Here is a 17,742-nt window from a genome sequence, read left to right on the forward strand (position 1 = left end):
CTTAAAATAAAGACGAGTTCTGAAGAAACAAGAACTGAAAAAAATGGCTGAACATTTTACAAATTTTAAAACTATAAACCCACAGATCTAGACAGAACAACAAACTCAAATCAAATTGCTCAAAAGCAATGTAAAAGAGAAAAAACACATGTCATATATAAAAGAGTAAAGATTGGAGAACACCAGATTTCTCATCAAAACAATAATAGCTAGAAGAGAGTAGGGCAGCATCTTTAAAGCATATTTGACTTTTGAATAACAGGGGTAAGAGGCACTGACCATAGCACATTCGAAAATCCACATGTAACTTTCTGATTCCCCATAAACTTAACTACTGATAGCCTTCTTTTGACCAGAAACCTAACCAATAACAGAATTAGCACATATTCTGTATACATACTATATTCTGTAGTCTTATATAAAATAAGCTAGAAAAAAATGCTATTAACATCATAAGGAAGAGAAGACATATTTACAGTCCTGCACTAGATTTACTGACAAAAATCCACATATAAATGGACCTGTGTATTTCAAACCTACATTATCCCAGGGTCAAATGTACTGAAAGAAGAAAAGGTATAAACCTAGACTCCTACACATGGCAAAAATATCTTTTGAAAATACAAACCAGGGGCGACTGGGTGGCTTAGTGAGTTAAGCATCTGACTTCGGCTTAGGTCATGATCTTGCGGATTGTGAGTTCGAGCCCCGGTCGGGCTCTGTGCTGACAGCTCAGAGCTGGAGCCTGTTTCACATTCTGTGTCTCCTTCTCTGTCTCTCAATAATAAATAAACATTAAGAAAAGATTTTAAAAAAATGAAAAGAAAATACAAACCTAACAGCATAAAGGCCAGGAGAAAAGAAATAGAAGTACACTATTGTAGAGTTTTATATTACAAGCGAAGTATAACATTATTGAACATATCATGTAGTAAATTAAAGATGTATGCTATTGGGACACCTGAATGGCTTAGTCAGCTAAGCATCTGACTCTTGGTTTCCACTCAGGTCCTGATCTCATACTTTTGAGTTTGAGCCCTACATTGGACTCTGCACTGGCAGCACAGAGCCTGCTTGAGACTCTGTCTCCCTTTCTCTTTGCTCCTCTCCTACCTGAGTGCCCGCACACTCTCTCTCTGTATCTCTCAAAAATAAACAAACATCAAAAATATCTTTAAAGATGTATACCATTAGCTCTAAAGCAACTAGTAAAATAACAAAGAGCTATGGCTAAAAAAATCAAGAAATATGATAAAAATGAATTCTTAAGAAAACATTCAACCCAGGGGCCCCTGGGTGGCTCAGTTGGTTAAGCATCCAACTTCGGCTCAGCTCATGATCTCATAATGAGTTCAAAGACAACTCAGAGCCCAGAGCATGCTTCTGATTCTGTATCTCCCTCTCTCTGTGCCCCTCCCCTGCTTGTTCTCTGTCTCTCTCTTAGAAAGAAATAAACATTAAAAAGTGTTTTAAAAAGAAAAAAAAGAAAATATTCAACCCCAAAGAAGGTAGAAAAATGGAAATGAACAAAATTTAAAAAAAAAAAAGGAAAATTCCATTTTCCCAAAGACTAAATAGTACAAACAGAATACCACTAGCAAGATGAAATATCAAACTAACAAAATCAATAATCACATTGAATATAAACAGCATAATGACAAGGTAGAGATTGTCAGGTTGAATAAAAAAAACAAGACTCAACTACTTCTGCCAATAAGAAACACATGTTAAATACTAAGACACAAATAGGTTAAAAGTTAAAAGGTAGAAATAAATACACACACTATGGTAATATTTAGCAAAAGACAGCTGGAGGAAGGATATAATAACCAATGATGTTTATGCAAAATAACAGAGCTTCAAAAGATATGAAGCAAAAATGAACAGAACTGCAAGGAAAAAGAAAAATCTACAATTATAGTCAGAGATTTCAATATCCTTCTCTCACACAGGCATGAAGTAAAAGTAATTATGGTGAGTAAAAGAAGCAGACAAAAAAGAATACATACTGTGTAATTCCATGTTTATAAAACTCTAGAAAATGCAAACTAATTTATAGTAACAGACAACATAGCAGTAGTTTGCTTAGGGACTGAAGGGGGTATGTGGAGGAACAGAGGGCTAGTAACAGAAGGGCACAGGAAGTACGCAAGATCTGTATAAAAGAAATGCCCAGAGGGGTGTCGGGGTAGCTCAGTCGGTTATGTATCCAACTCTTGGTTTCAGCTCAGATCATGATCTCACAGTTTCAGGAGTTCAAGTCCCGAGTCAGGCTCTGTGCTGGTAGCACAGAGCTTGCTTGGGGTTCTCTCTCTCCTATTTCTACTCACACTGCCTCTGTCTCTCTCAAATAAATAAATAAACATTCATTTTAATTTTATTTATTAATTTATTAATTAATTTTAATTTATTAATTTATTAATTAATTTTAATTAATTTTAAAAGAAAATAAATACCCAGAAATGGAATTGCCGGGTCAAAAAACAATCACAATTTTATAAAAAGAAGTTTTTTGCTTAGTTCTTTAGCAAAGAGAAACACAAACTGGAGCGTCTAGGTGGCTCAGTCAGTCAGGTGCCTGACTCTTGATCTCCGCTCAGGTCGTGATCTCATGAGTTCATCTCACTGAGCCCTGCGTTGGACTCTGTGCTGACAGCAAGAGCTGTCTCTTTCAAAATAAATAAAATTTGGCCAAAAAGAAAACCCTAAATTGGCAGTTGTACTGTTTATATAGCAAAGGGAACAATTTACTATTATTATTTAAAAAAAGAGAATAAAAATGAGCCAGTACTAAAACTCCAAGACGAGAGCACATCTTCAACCTCACATCCTAAATGCAAAGCTTCACACACCGCTAACATTTTTGCTGAAATACTGTAAATTCCTTGAGTAGTATAAAAGAAATCAAGTTGCCAAGAAGAGCTCCTCAATCATACCCCACCACCTCCAGAAATGACAATTTTTAAAAGAATTAACCTCAGGGCACCTGGGTGGCTCAATTGGTTAAGCGTTGGACTCGTTGGTTTGGCTCTGGTTCAACTCTCACAGTTTCATGGGTTTGAGCCCCATGCCAGGCTCTGTGCTGACAGTGCAAAGCCTGCTTGGGATTCTCTGCCTCTCTATCTCCCTCTCTGCCCCTTCCCCACTCACACTATCTCTGTCCCTCTCAAAATAAATAAACTTAAAAAACAAATAATTAAAAATGAAATAATTATCCTCTTCATCATCATCCTTAGGTAGTAATTCTTTATTATTATTATTTTTTTAATGTTTATTCATTTTTGAGAGAGACAGCACGGGCAGGGGAGAGTCAGAGAGAGAGAGAGGGAGACACAGAATCTGAAGCAGGCTCCAGGCTCTGAGCTAGCTGTCAGCACAGAGCTCGATGCAGGGCTCGAACCCACAAACCGTGAGATCATGACCTGAGCTGAAGTTGGATGCTTAACTGACTGAGCCACCCAGATGGCTCATCAGGTAGTAAATTCTTAATGCAAGTCCCTCTCTTAAACTATTGCAAAAGCCTCCCAACTAGTCTCCTGTCTCTATTCCCCAATTTCCCAGATTCGGTCGCCACAGATCCTCTTTTTTTTTAAACGTTTTATTTTTTGAGAGAGAGAGACAGAGTGCAGGCTGGAGAGGGGTAGAGAGAGAGGGAGACCCAGAATCAGAAGCAGGCTCCAGGCTCTGAGCTGTCAGCACAGAGTCCAATGCAGGGCTCGAATCAATCTCTAATAAATCTATCTGCTTTCTATACGTAAAACCCTAAGTGGCAGCTCATCATCACCTCCAATTGTGCATCCCAAACATAGATTCCAAAACCAAAAAATGATGAAATGAGGGAACAACAATAAAAACTCAGGGAGTCATTAATAAAGTTAATGTATTCAATTTAGAGGACTATTGTGAGAGTTTGCTTCCTGCTTTTTTGATGTTAAAATATCCTTTGACTTATGAAAGAATGGTGAGGACATCACAGTGCTTAAGAAACATCTCCACTTAAGAGCTACAGAGAAAGACAAATGCTGTATCATTTCACTCCTATGTGGAATTTAAGAAGCAAAACAGATGAACACAGGAAAGGAAAGGAAAAAAGGGAAGTGAGCAAACCATAAGAGACTTAACTATACAGATTTGAGGGTTGATGGAAGGCAGGTGGGTGGGGGGATGGACTAGATGGATGGTGGGTATTGAAGAGGGCACTTGTGATGAGCACTAAGTATTACATGTAAGTGATTAATCATTAAGTTCTACTCCTGAAACCAATATAACACTATATGTTACCTAATTAGAATTTAAATAAACACTTGAAACAAACAAAAGAAGCATCTCCACTCAGCAAATTAAAAAGTTGGCAAATCTTTAACAGCTGAACTTTATTTTTAATTGTAAGGGCCCACAAAAAGAAACACACCAAGAGGTGTAGATAAAGTCCTTAAGACTCTCCCCTATCTAACTCATCTCTTATTCCCCAGATTTTTTCCTCCAGCAACATAGGACTGCAGCAGTGTCCTGTCCGAAACCCATGCACGCTTTCCCTTTTTTACTCATGTTTCCTCAGGAATGGAATGATCTCCATAACAACTCCTTTTCTTCATTCATTCAATTTATTTAGTACCTACAATCTTAAGCACTAGGGATAAAGTAGTGGACAAAAGAGAAACATTACTGTCTTCATGGAGCTCACAGTCTAGTGGAGGAAAAAGATATCAAATAAATAAATATAGAATTAAAAACTATGATAATACTGTTTTACAGAGAATGGAATGAAGGAGAATGAAATGGCAGGAAAGCTAGTCAATAAGCTACTATAGTTAAGGTAAGAAATAACTGATTTGGACAAGGGACGGGGCAAGAAGTCAAATCTTGAGCTGACTGTACTTGCCGACATACTTAACAAGGGGGCTAAAAGAAATACTTCATGACTCCAATATAAGTAACTATATAGACTTGCACTAACAGTCCCAATTTTTTATGCCTCCCTGGCTTTGCTATGAGCTTGCTAAACTGACTGTAAGGCTTGACAATATGACTTGCTTTGACCAATGGGACAACAGCAAACTTACTTCTGGCAGCTTAAAAAAGTGCCTGTGCACTGCTAGTTTTCTCTTGGATTAAAAAGCCTACTAAAGAATGAGAGACCACATGGGGAAGAACTAAGCAGAAACCATCTGAAATAATCTTATACCAATCTGTAGCCAGAGAACCCCCAAACATATGCTCAGCCAAGAGCAGAGCAACAAACAGACCCATAAGTGAACAAAAATATAGGAATAAGCCCAAACCATGACTAGAAGAACCACCTACCTGACTTGTAAACGTGTGAGCAATAACTGCTTACTTCTTTGAGCCACTGAGTTTTGGGTGGCCTTTTAATGCATAAATTAAACATAATGGTACCATTTACTGACATAGGGTGGGAAAAGGAGAGGAAGAGAATGAAAAGAAAAACCAAGCTCATTTTATCTTACCTGAGTCAACTCTTACCTATTCTTAAAAACTCATGTTAGATATCAATCCTCCAGGAAGCTTTTCCAGATCTCCAGGCTGGTTTGGAAAGATTCTTAAGTACTAACATTGTGTTCTGTACATAACCAGATCACTGCCTTATCGGATCGTTTTAAAATTATGTTTACAGTTTTCTTCCCAAATACACGACTGCATTTTATGTTACAGACTGTACCTAATTTATCTTGATTATCACCAGGTAACATAAAACAGGCTCTTGATAGAAGTTTCCAAATTTTATAAATCAATTAATAAACACTTATCTGATAAGATTTATTAATTCTAGATCAGTATTTCTGAAAGTGTGATCCACTCACAACATGCATCAGAATCACTAGAGGTGTTAAAAATGCAAATCTCTGGGCTCTTTATCTTTAACGAAAATACCATTCATAACCTTGTAAGAACAAGGATGAATATTATGGCCAGCCTCAGATACACAAACAAATATAAGTGTAGGTACTAAATCAACGTTTCCTCAAAATTTCCTAGAGATATTCTCTAAGATAGCGTCTTTAGTCTGACAGCACCTATGGAACTGAAAATGCTCTGAACTGCAATGGAGTTTCTAAGAAATTGATCTCTGCCGTCGGGAGGTGGGGGGGGGTCCTCTAAGATGTTACTTCTCAAGGCACACGGTTCCCGAGGATGCTCGAGAGCGAAAGCGGGGCCCAGGCCAGGGACGGACAAGCGGCCAGAGCCCAGCCAGCAGCTGCGTGACGGACCCTGGAACTCGGGCCGAACCCGGCGAAGGAGACTCCCACTGGGTTCCGGGATGGGCTTCCCTCTCCAGAGGCGGCCACCCCCGGTCCACCCTAGCCCGACGGGACATGCGGAAGGCCCCGGTCGCTTTGCTTGCCCAAGTCAGAAAGGAGGAAAATGAGGAAAGGGTCCGACGGCTGGCAACCGAAAGGGGGAAGAGTCTGGGGGGTCGTCGCCGCTTCCCACCTGCGTCAAGCTCCAGCTGGTAACAGGGCAGCGGCTCGAGGGAGAGCTTGTAACCCTCGAAGCGAGGATCCAACAGAGGTCTCTTCACACGCAGAGAGCAATTAGCAGCCACCTCCATAGCCTTCCTAGGTCGCAGCGTGAAAATTAATAAAGCTCTTGTTGAAAGGTCCGCGCTTCGCTCGTAGCACCGAGGCTGGCAGGCGGCGTGGTTCCCATCCCAAGAAACACTGCGGTGCGGGATGCCTTCTGGGAAATGTAGTGTCCATGCGAAAGTGGACTCTGTTGCATGCCGGGCTATGTAGTCTTTAGGAGACTTAGCGCTCGCGCGACTGCAGGGTATGGACTTTCTTACCCAGAGGGCTGAGCTACCAGGAGGCGGCCCGCGCTGGTTAAATTCTCACATTTATAGGCAGGGTGGCGAGACCCCGCCCCGGAAATGCGTGTTTTAGCTTTCTGTGTGCTTAGGTGCCCGAGCTACTGAGGGTCTAAGTCCGGGCAGCCGAAGAGTGTGGTAGGTAACGGTCGTCAGCGCAAGGGTCATTTCGTCGCTGGGAAGGGACGGCCCTCGCCCGCGGTGATGGTGGTGAGCTATGCCCGTGGTCCTCAGGGCCGGGACCCGGGCCCAGCCCAGGCTCCTTTCGATGTGCTGTCTTTCGTTAGCTTTCCCGACCCGCGCTCGCGGGCCTGTAGGGCTCTCCGACAGGGCGTGCAACCGGAGTTGGCCTGAAGCCAGTCCACGCTTTGTTTTCTGGCTCCTCCCCTCCCGCCTCTCCCGCTGTCTCCGCCCTATTCTATTTTCCCAAAGAATGTCTGAACTGGGAGGGATCCCCTAGCGCCCTTGTTTTACCAGTGAGAAAACTGAGGCCTTTAAGAATTGACTTGTCCAAGGTCACTATCCGTCTTTTAGGGGCCAAGGCGAGATCGAGTTGAATACTCTAGGAATGGTACCGACTAGACCTTAGAGTTATTTTGAAAATGTTAGCCTCCAACGACATAAGCAAACATTTCTAAGTCCTTTCTCAGCCCCTCCTTTTTCCTGTTCCACTCAAAAAAATTTTTTTTACCCAACTCAAAACTCATTGCCAGTCTGAGTTTTCACATAGGCGAAGATGGGGGACAGCAAAAGTAGTGCCAAGTTAGTGACAGATTATGCGCAGTAATGTTACCTTATTCCAAGTTTTTACATTCGAACCTACTTTCTACATCACTTTGGTTTGGGTTGTCTTTTTTTTTTCTTTTTTTCCTGAGAATTGAAAATTTTCTAGGCTGGGAATAAGTTCGAGATTTATTTTTCCCTTATCCCACCAGCAAGCTTTGATGAAGTGCATACACAAACGCATATTTGGAGGTAGTTTGAGAGTTGTAATTCTGGGCACATCCTAGTGAAAAGTAAAGCACTTAGAGCCTAGTCTGCAAACTTTATTTTTCACCAACAGTGCTTAATCTTTTATTGGTATTTAGGGTTTATGACTTCCCAGAAATCTGGAATGCAGTTCAAGTGCAGAAATTATTAGCAGTCACTTATGATGTACTGTTAAAGTGTTTTGGGGCTTCTCAGGTTAGAGTACCTGAGTTCAAATTCTGCCTTCGCAGCTTTCTATCTTGGTGCCTCAGTTTTCTCAATTGTAAAATACAAATTATGTTAATAATTCATACATAAAAGGATAAGTTTTGGGAATTAAATGAGGTTAAAAAAAACCAGTAATGGGCACATAAGTGTGTCATAAATGTTACAATAATTATTATTATCCAAAGACTCATTAATAAAGGGCATATGGGGGAAGAAAATCGTGAGTTAATCAGTATGAGAGTAATGACATTGTTAACACAATGTTGAAATTTATCACCCCTTCAGTTGATAGAATGTTATGTGTTGGGATGCTTACCTAGAGGATTTAGAAGAAAATGCTTTGTGGGTGTTCTGTATCTGAAAATACATGTTGATGTTCAGGTTAGCAAGATGAACAAAGATGCGCAGATGAGAGCAGCGATTAACCAAAAGTTGATAGAAACTGGAGAAAGAGAACGGTAAGCAATGGATTGTGTTAATAAATTACATTTAATATCTTTAAGTTATGGTTATATTAATGTAAGAATCTAATATCAAGGAGCAAACTGATGTCAATGGAAGGAATTACAGATAATTGAGATTATCAAAAGCTTCAATTCCTAACATCTATAAAAAAATAGGACCGTTCAGTATTGCATGACTCAAATGAAAAGGAGTTCTCTAAAAAGATGAACAAGAAATGACTTTCAAAGAATGTATAATCTAATGGAGAAGAAAATATACCCAGATTACTACAACTAAAAACCTCATGTTCCCTAGTTATTAACAGAGAGATAATATGATAGAACTAGTTTCAGTTACCATACTGTTACCCTCAGAGCAACATGTGCTGTTCCTACTCTAAAACATTCCTCTTCCCTGGTCTTTAATTCTAGCTCATCTTTCAGGTCTTAGTTTAAATATCATCTCTTATAGGAATCCCTTAAGTCTAAGATACCTTGTTCTATCCTAGCACTTAATCACATTGTATTATAACCACCTACTTTGCTTATTTGTGTCCTCCAATATAACCTAAGTTCCTTGACAGTAGAAATACCATTGTATCCCCAGCATTGTATGCCTAGCACGTAACTGGCCAAGTAAATATTTGAAGAATGAACAGGTGTAGAAGTACTAAGCAGAGGCTTGGGAATAAAGAAAGGCTTACAGAAGTAGGGTAAAAAAAAAAAAGAGAGATTTAAGGAATAGGAGGGATCTTTCAACTTTGCTTGGGGTTAACATAATCAGTTACAAAAGAGGTATTTCAGCTCAGGCAGAAAGATTAGCAGTTCTTCCAGCCAATAAAGCAGAGAAGACATTCAAGGCAAAATGGAACAGAATGTGCAAAGTCACAGATTTGTTACAACATGATAACGTTCCGAGGAACTGCAAAATTAAAGCTAGCAGGTAAAGTATGAAAGTGATGTTGCTGGAACAGTAGACAGGAGGAGTGGATTTGGTGTAAGTCAGAATTCTTTCATTTGTAAATAATAGAAACTGAACTCAAAAACTTGCTTAATCAGTGGAAATATATAAGCTTATCTAATTAAAAAGTCAAGAGCTTGAAGTTGCTTCAGGCTCCGCTAGGTCCAAGCACTCAAAACTTGTTACCAAGAATATGTTTTTCTTTTTCTTTCTCAGCTCTGTTTTCCTCTGTGTTGGCTTTATTCTTAAGCAGACTACCCACAAGGTGGCAGAGATCAGCAGTTCAGAATTCACATCCCTCTGGCTCAGACTACCTTTCTCCTAGTAGTTCCAGCAAAGTACCTGGCTTGATTACCATCTTACTTAGGTACATAGGCCAGTTATGATCAGCCTTGCCTGGGTCTCATTTCCATTGCTGGAACCCTGCACAGATTTATTACACTGAGAACGGTGTCAAAGAAAGGGCAGGAAAACGGGTGATGGGTTTGCAAAAACATCTGACTTTATCCTTGGGTGGGGGGAGAAATTAAAAAATACCTAGGAGGGGGGTGTGTGTGACTACATCACATTTGCTCTTTAGGAATACTATTCTGGCAATGTGGAGGATAGACTTAAAGGGCTAGAGCTATATTACAGAAGAATGTATTAACAGGTTATATATCAGGTTAAAAACGAAAAAAAGCAAAAATGGAAAGGAGAACTTAAAATTTTTTAAAGTAAAATCAACAGCCCTCAAATATGAGAAATGAGGAAGAAGGCATCCAGAACAGTGCCTTGGGGAACTGAGAGGATAGTATTGAAAGTAATATATAAAGGGGATTATTTATTACTATTTATTTGTCTCTTCATTCATGCAGCTTAAAGTTACTGAGTTTCTACCACATGCTATTTCCTGTTAAGGTGCTGGAAATACAGTAGTGAACAAAATAAAAAGTCTGTCCTTTCATGGAGCTTACATTCTAATGGGAGGAGACAGACAATACGTCTGTTTTATGTAGATGGTATAGTTCTAGAGGAGAAATAAAACAGAATAATGGGGTGTGTATTTGAGACAATAAAAAAAAAAGAGGGCTTTACAGATAAGAAATCAGAAGGATATGAGTGAATGGGGGGAACTTCCAAGAGTCAAGGACCTGAGACAGAACCTTGCCTGGCATTTTGAGGAGCACGTGAAGTTCATCAGCCTGAGTGAATTGAGAGGAAGAAGAGATACCTGGGGAGGGGGAAGGTCATGGAGGGTTATTTAGGCTGACCTGGAATTTTAGTCTAATTAATTGGGAAGCACTGGGCTGTTTTGAGCAGAAGGAGAAGGAGAGTGGAGCAGGGGACGAGAAAGGGGCTTTGGTAGTGGTCCAGTCGAGAGAAGAAGCTGGTTTGGACTAGGGGAGTAATGGCAAAGATGGTTAAAAAAAAAAAAAAAAAAAAATTGGATTGTAGGTACGTATTTAAAACTGGAACCAGGAGGAATTGCTCCTATGGATTATATGTATAATGTTAAGTTGCTGAGTGAAGGATGCTGCCAGGTTTTCTAGCCTGAGGAACCAGGATGGACACTGGCATTCTGACAGACTAGGTTGAGGTGGGAGAGAAGAAGGAGTTGGGTGTTGACTCTGTTAAGATGGAAAGACCGGGAGCCTAAGTGGCTCAGTCAGTTAAACGTCCGACTTCAGCTCAGGTCATGATCTCATTGCTTAGCTCAGCAGGGTGAGCCCTGCTTTGGGCTCTGTGCTGACAGCTCAGGGCCTGGAGTCTGCTTTGGATTCTGTGTCTCTGTGTCTCTGCCCCTCCCCCACTGAAGCCTGTGTGCACACACTCTTAAGGATAAATAAACATTAAAAAAAAAAAGAAAAAGGAAGATGGGAAGACCTAATTTAATACCAAGATGGAAATGTCACTTAGTGGATGTCTAGGAATATTGAAAGAGAAATGGTTTGGTTTGGGACATGACATGTTGAAGCTGAGAAATGATTTAGATTAAAGATTGAAGATTTGTTAAGAATGGGTATAGCAAAAGGATAGGAAATATTTTATTATACACATGATGCAGTCAGTTGTAATAAACACCATTATTATTATTATTTTTTTACCAGTAGGGAAAAAGAAAATACTGCCAATTAAGTTATGACAGGCATACCAATTACTGAATTATTGGAATGTGGGGGCGAAAAACAGTCTTAGAATCAATGAAATACCATACTTAGTATATAATTTGGAAGGTTGTTGGGAAAAATTGAGGGGAAATTTTTTTGAGGTTAGAGAGGAATATGATGGGGAGCAAGAAAGCTAAAGGATAAGGATTTGTAGTCAGAGAATAGATATGAAGACTTTTGAGGTGCACCTGCTTCAAGTTCAACTAATACCATCTAGAAATTGTACTGGACTCACAGTATTCCTGTTGGTGGAGGGAAATAGAATGTGTATGAGAAGGCCAGACAGTAGTTTCTTGAGAAGTCCTTCTACCTCATCCACTTCATTTAACTACTAATGATGTAAATGAGGTCCAGAGTCTAAATGATTTCCATAAGATCAAAGAATTAGTAATAGAACCAAGATTAGGCCACAGTTAAAGCTTTTGTGCCTAGAAGGCAGGGAATTTTTAATTGAACATTTGAACTTTTGCCTCAAACATCCTATCTAAAATACTGTCCATTGTTGTAGTTTAATATGAAAATATTTCTTTCTCAACAGCCTCAAAGAGTTGCTGAGAGCTAAATTAATTGAATGTGGCTGGAAGGACCAGTTGAAGGCACACTGTAAAGGTAATCAGTTTCATTTACAAGATAAGCTAATTCCATTGTTCTTGTTGGTTTGGAGTTCACTAGAAATATTATAGGCAGTATTTTAAGATCTTTTGAGTGCTGAGCATAATTTTAAACATATGGAAAATTGAATGATTTCCTCCTTTTGTTTCCTTTTGGTAGATGTAATTCCTGAATCTTTAGAAATTTTCTTTGTATTTTTTGTAACTCAGTGACGCAAGATTTTCTCCAGCACTGAAGTATGGAATCCAACCATTTTCAGTGTCCCTACACAAAGTGAAACATTAGTTATTCCTGTGTTTTAACTTTATAACAAAGTGAACACTTTATGATTGGCAGACTTTATAGGAATTATATCTCTAGGCTTTAACAGTGTTATTTTTTGAAGAATTTACCTACAAAAGTCTTACATAATTACACTTACTTTTTAAACTGTGGTGTGGAGGCTTGTTACTTTACTGAGTATCAACAAGGATACCACTAGGTAGATTATATACGTGTCCTGAAGACGAGCCGTCTTTCCTGGCTCAGCTCTGGAATAATGGAATTCTGAATACTTTCAGTGAACTCCCATTATATTGTAATTGTTTCTACAATTAATGATATTAGAAACTATTTATATCATTAATCCTAAGAAGACAATGTTATGAATTAGTAAAAGGATAGACTTTGAGGTCGTACAGACCTTCACTGGAAGAGACTGCAGCTGGACTTCAGCTCATGTTTGGAGGAATTATTTAATCTTGAAGCCTCAGTTGGCTCTCCTGTGAAGTGGAAAGATGCCCAGCCCATTAGATTGTTGTGAATATTAAATGCTGCAAAACACCCAGCACATAGGGTTCCAGTAATGTTAACTCCTTTCCCTCTTCTTTAGACCCAGCCTAGAGACAAGAAATGAACAAATGAGTTGTTCTATACTTTAATTTGGGGATATGAAATTACAAGTTAGGCTCAAATAATAGCTTTTCCTCCCTCCACGCATTCAGAAGCTGCCATTATAGTGAAATAAGATCTGTCCAGTTCTAAGTTTCCAGCTTTTTACACATGTGAGATTTGACCTTGCAGTTCAGATTCATTCTTAGTGTTATACTTGTTAAGTTACAAGTTATTTAGCTTGTATAGGCTTTTAAGATTTTGATCTGGTGAATACTTAATGTGTTTAAGGTTGAACTAAATCTTCAATAGAAAAGAAAAAAAGAAGTGTCCTCTTTTTTTTTTTTTAAAGACCAGTCTGCACTCTAAAAACATGATCTTAACCCTTCCTCTATGAAAATCTTTCTTACAGATAATGATTTTAAATGATATGATTTGTTTTTTGCTTTTGCATAAGAGGTAATTAAAGAAAAAGGACTAGAACACGTTACTGTTGATGACTTGGTGGCTGAAATCACACCAAAAGGCAGAGGTAAGGAATACAAATTGTGCGGAAGGAAACGTGTGCTGAAGACATGACTTTTTACTTTCTCTCTTGCTGGTTCACCCTTTCCAAAATGTTTGGATACTTGAATTTTCCTCAGTGGGACAGATAATTGCCTACTTGCCTGTCTAGCATAGTCTTGAGTAATAAATAGAAGTATGAAATGTTTTTGCACTCTGAAACAGTATAGAAATGTAAGTTGATAATGGTTGGTAAGACAAATAGTTTTTAAAATACAGGATTTTGTAGGGTCGAGTATTACCTGAAGCTAGGATTCATAAATTTTATTAGATATGGCCCGATTTCAGTAATCCAAAGTTTCTCTAGCCCCAGAGTCAATGCTCTAATGTTTTTTTTTGTTTGTTTGTTTGTTTTTTAAGTAAGTAAAGTTCTGGGGCACCTGGGTGACTTTGTCAGTTGAGCATCCAACTCTTAATTTCAGCCCAGGTCATGGAGCTCAGCATGGAGCCTGCTTAGGATTCTCTCTCTCCCTCTCTCTCTCTGCTCCTCCCTCACTTACACGGTCTCTCTCAAAATAAATAAACATTTTGAAAAGAAAAGTAAAGTTCTGTCTGCTTAAGTGTCTAATTAAGAATTGGGCAGCTCCACAACTTCATATTAAAAGTAACCTATATTTAAAATTCACACTACAATCATCTTTATTTCCATTCAGAAGGCAAAGGAAGGAGAGGAAGTATATTAACATTGGTGTTAATGTAATATATACTAAGTTAGTTACATTGTTACCTCAGATATAGCTACATGATTTTCATTTATTTTGAAGAAAGGGTTTTTTTTGGTCATTTGATTCATTATCTGTTTTCTCACATAGAAATAGTAAAAAGAATTTAAGTGTGAAAAGTAAATGAGTTTGAAAATTATTGCTAGAGAATACTAATTCTCTGAACTATCTGCTGGGAAAGAGCTACAGAATCCCATCGTCCCTTCCAGCCATCTGTAGGCCTGTTTACGCTAAAAACCATGACTTTTCATCAAGCATGTCTCAGGGAAAAGAAAGACAAAACAAGAAACAGTATGTATTGCTCCCCCCACGAATTACATTTTAAAATAATTTTCTCCAGTTTCTTTTTCTCTTTTCCTTCTTTAATTTACGTTTAATCTATTAACATTTAGGAGCTGGTTATACAGGATGGAAATTTCCTTTGCTTCTCTCTTAACACTTGCATCTTGGACATTTCTGTCCTGTGTAGCTCCACTGCTAGAGCAAATACAGAACACAGAGGTCAAAATGAATCCTTTATGTTCTTTGTCGTCTTTTATAAAAAAGAGAAATATTTTCTTTTTTAAATTAAGATAAAGTAGAATTGACTTTTTCTTAGTGTGCAGTGCTATGAATTTTATACACATGTATGGATTCGTGTAAGTACCTCCAACCCCCATCCCTCAAGCTGTCCTTTTATGGTCACAGGGTATATCCCTAACTCCAGGGCAACCGCTCTAGTCTCCATCACATAATGTTTGTTCAAGTATGTTCAATGTACGTACTGATTACATTTCTAGTGATCATAATTATGTAGCCTTTATTTCTCACAGGCTTAAACAGTTTGTCAGGAAGAGTCTGTGCCTTATTTAACTTGCATACTTATTTGTGAAATTCACTATACAAATATTTAACTGTATCTGAAGCTTTTAGTTTCCTTTAGATACAAGCAAGTAGCATGAGAAGTTTTTGTTCATTTGCAATTGTCCTTATTTATTAGTAGCCACAAAAGGAAAAACAATAGTGTACATTTGTTTGTTGACATTTAATAGTAATGGAAATTTTAAAGAGTAGGGCTTTTTTGTTTTTCATTTTTAGTTTGATACTCTGAATAGATAATAGTCACATGGTTCAACATTGAAAAAGTAAAAATACCATAAATGTAACCCCTGTTGCAGTTTTTGCATCTTTTTGCTGAGTGAGTTTGTGCACTTCAATAAAGTCTTGCCAAGTTAGTGGCCCAAAAATGTGCAACCAATTTATATTCCCTACCAGCTACTGTAAGAGCGCCAGTTTTCCCTCAGTCTTGCCAGCACAGGGTATTACTGACCTTTGGTTTTTAGCCAACATGATTGGTAAAACATGCTATTTGAATGTGGTTTTAATTTACATTTCAGTTATGGGGTTAAACCCCTTCTATGTTCAAGAACTGTGTTTCTCCTTTTCTTTATCTCTCTTGCTCATTTTTCTATTAGTCTCATCTTTTTCTTATCAATTTGGAGAAATTCTATAGTAAAGAGATCAGCCCAATTCTGTAAGAGTGTTTTTCCGCTTTTTGTCTTTTGCCTTTGTTCATGGTGATTTTGACCAACTTACTGAATTGTCAGTGTTGCATTTAAAACAAATTTATCAACCTGCTGTACTTCTGTGTTGAAAAAAGGCCTTTTCCACTCCTAGTTTAAAGAATTGTCTCCTGTTTTTTCCTCATCAGTGTGCAGTGTATTTAGGTATTGGACAGTTCACTCAAATAATGAATTGCAAATATACTTTTTCAGGTATCTTTACCTATTTCTTTATTGAAGCATGTGGATTTTTCATGAAATTATTTTGTTAATCCAGAATAAAATATCAAATACCAAATTGACATATGTTAATTGGAATCTTCTTACTCTTACATTTTTATTTTTATGTTTCAGCCCTGGTACCTGACAGTGTAAAGAAGGAGCTCCTACAAAGAATAAGAACATTCCTTGCTCAGCATGCCAGCCTTTAAGATTGAATTAGATTGTGTCGTTTTGTGGTTTTATTTCTGAAAGTAAAACTTGCCATAAATTAGGAATCGATTTCCCAAAATAAAATCCTTTTTTGTATGATGGTAATGATGTATACATTGTATTGATTTTTTTCCCTAAATGTGTTATTTTAATAAATATCTCATGAATGAGTTTGAAGTTTCCTTGGATTTGCGAATAAAAGGGACTTTATTAATACTTCACCAGATTTGTTGAAAGAAAAAGTCAGCAAGTAATACACTTTAAATGTTAAGTATGTGCATATATCTGTTAACAAGTGAAGAGAAGTAAGCAGGCTCTTGTTTTCTGGATATGGTATATTCCTCTTTTGGATCTCTATGGTATTTTATAATACATGTCCCATCTTGTACTACAGATGTCTTATTTCTGATTTGTTATAAATGCTGAGGGTTGGGACTGGGTCTTAATCATCTTTATGTGCCTTCCTTATTCCTCAAAGAACTTACCATCCTTTTGGAAGAGAAAACACTTGCAAACTGGCTCCACACCATGCTCCTCTCACATACTCTACTCATCTGAACTTTGAGAGCAGAAACTCTAAATTGCATCCCCACATACTAAGGTCAAGAAAGAACTTACTGGGAAATAATCTCCACCTGTAGCTTTACTCTGACATCAAGATTGCCAAATCCAATGGACTCTTGTCTATTCTTATGTGACCTCTGCTGGAATGAGAATGTTGACCATCCTGCCACTTGGACCTTTCTTCCCACTCCTCACATTGTGTATTCCTACACTGGAAGTTCCTACTGTTTCTTGTGGATACCTTTTGCTGTATGGGACTTTAAAAAATGGCGTGTTTTAGTGCTCCCTCCTGGGCCCTCTGCTTGACTAATGATATACTTTTCCTGGGCAAATTCCAGGACACTTGGGTTGGACTATGGCTTCAAATATAAACTTGTTGATAAATGGTAAATTGTATCTCCAAACCAGACTTCAACCCAGCCTCCAGACCCGGGTACCCAACTGCTGTGGATCAGCTTTCTTGGATGTTCCATAAACACCTTAAACTGACCACACCTAAGACAGTGACTTCTTTTCCTCCAGTAACTGCCCTTAACTGTGTTCCTTATCTCTGAGTGGTACCTCCCAGACCTACAGATTACCAGAGCTTGTTAAAATACTAATTCAGAAGGTAAGAGGTATGGCACAAGATTTCTCCGTTCCAGACAGGCTCTCTCAGTCAAGGTTTATGCAGCTGAGGGAGGACACTTTGTAGCAAGGTTGTAAAATTGTCCACTTCCTGCCATCTGGACTGCCTTAGTGCAGACAGATTATTGCAGTAGGCTCCTGTTTCCGGTTTAGTTGTCCATGCCTCCTTACCCAATGATTCTTCCACACTGTTACCTAAGTGATCTTACAAAAGGTCAAGCCTCATCATTTTA

The 17,742-nt window shown here is 38.4% G+C and overlaps 2 protein-coding genes across 3 annotated transcripts in view; one reads left to right on the top strand and one right to left on the bottom strand.

Annotated features, from left to right (window-relative positions):
• NUDCD1 (NudC domain containing 1) overlaps positions 1-6,661 on the bottom strand; it is a 73,451-nt gene extending 66,790 nt beyond the window's left edge. The window contains exon 1 of the mRNA XM_039254389.1: positions 6,454-6,661. Coding sequence (XP_039110320.1) covers positions 6,454-6,571 — 118 coding nt within the window. The 5' untranslated portion in view covers positions 6,572-6,661. The remainder of the gene's footprint in view (positions 1-6,453) is intronic.
• Positions 6,662-6,881: 220 nt separating this feature from the next.
• ENY2 (ENY2 transcription and export complex 2 subunit) lies at positions 6,882-17,371 on the top strand. 2 transcript variants are annotated; one of them, XM_039254392.1, is made up of 5 exons: positions 6,882-6,964; positions 8,405-8,481; positions 12,116-12,186; positions 13,517-13,591; positions 16,241-17,371. In XM_039254392.1, the coding sequence occupies exons 2-5, from the start codon at positions 8,414-8,416 to the stop codon at positions 16,315-16,317; spliced, it is 291 nt and encodes a 96-aa protein (XP_039110323.1). In that variant the 5' UTR covers positions 6,882-6,964; positions 8,405-8,413; the 3' UTR covers positions 16,318-17,371. The 2 variants fall into 2 exon arrangements, with proteins under 2 accessions (XP_039110323.1, XP_039110322.1); XM_039254391.1 differs by having other exon boundaries at positions 6,890-7,036.
• The last annotated feature ends 371 nt before the right edge of the window (positions 17,372-17,742 follow it).

The sequence above is a fragment of the Hyaena hyaena genome, unplaced genomic scaffold (assembly GCF_003009895.1).
Source record: "Hyaena hyaena isolate Hyena2069 unplaced genomic scaffold, ASM300989v1 scaffold_482, whole genome shotgun sequence".
In the NCBI taxonomy this organism is placed as follows: domain Eukaryota; kingdom Metazoa; phylum Chordata; class Mammalia; order Carnivora; family Hyaenidae; genus Hyaena; species Hyaena hyaena.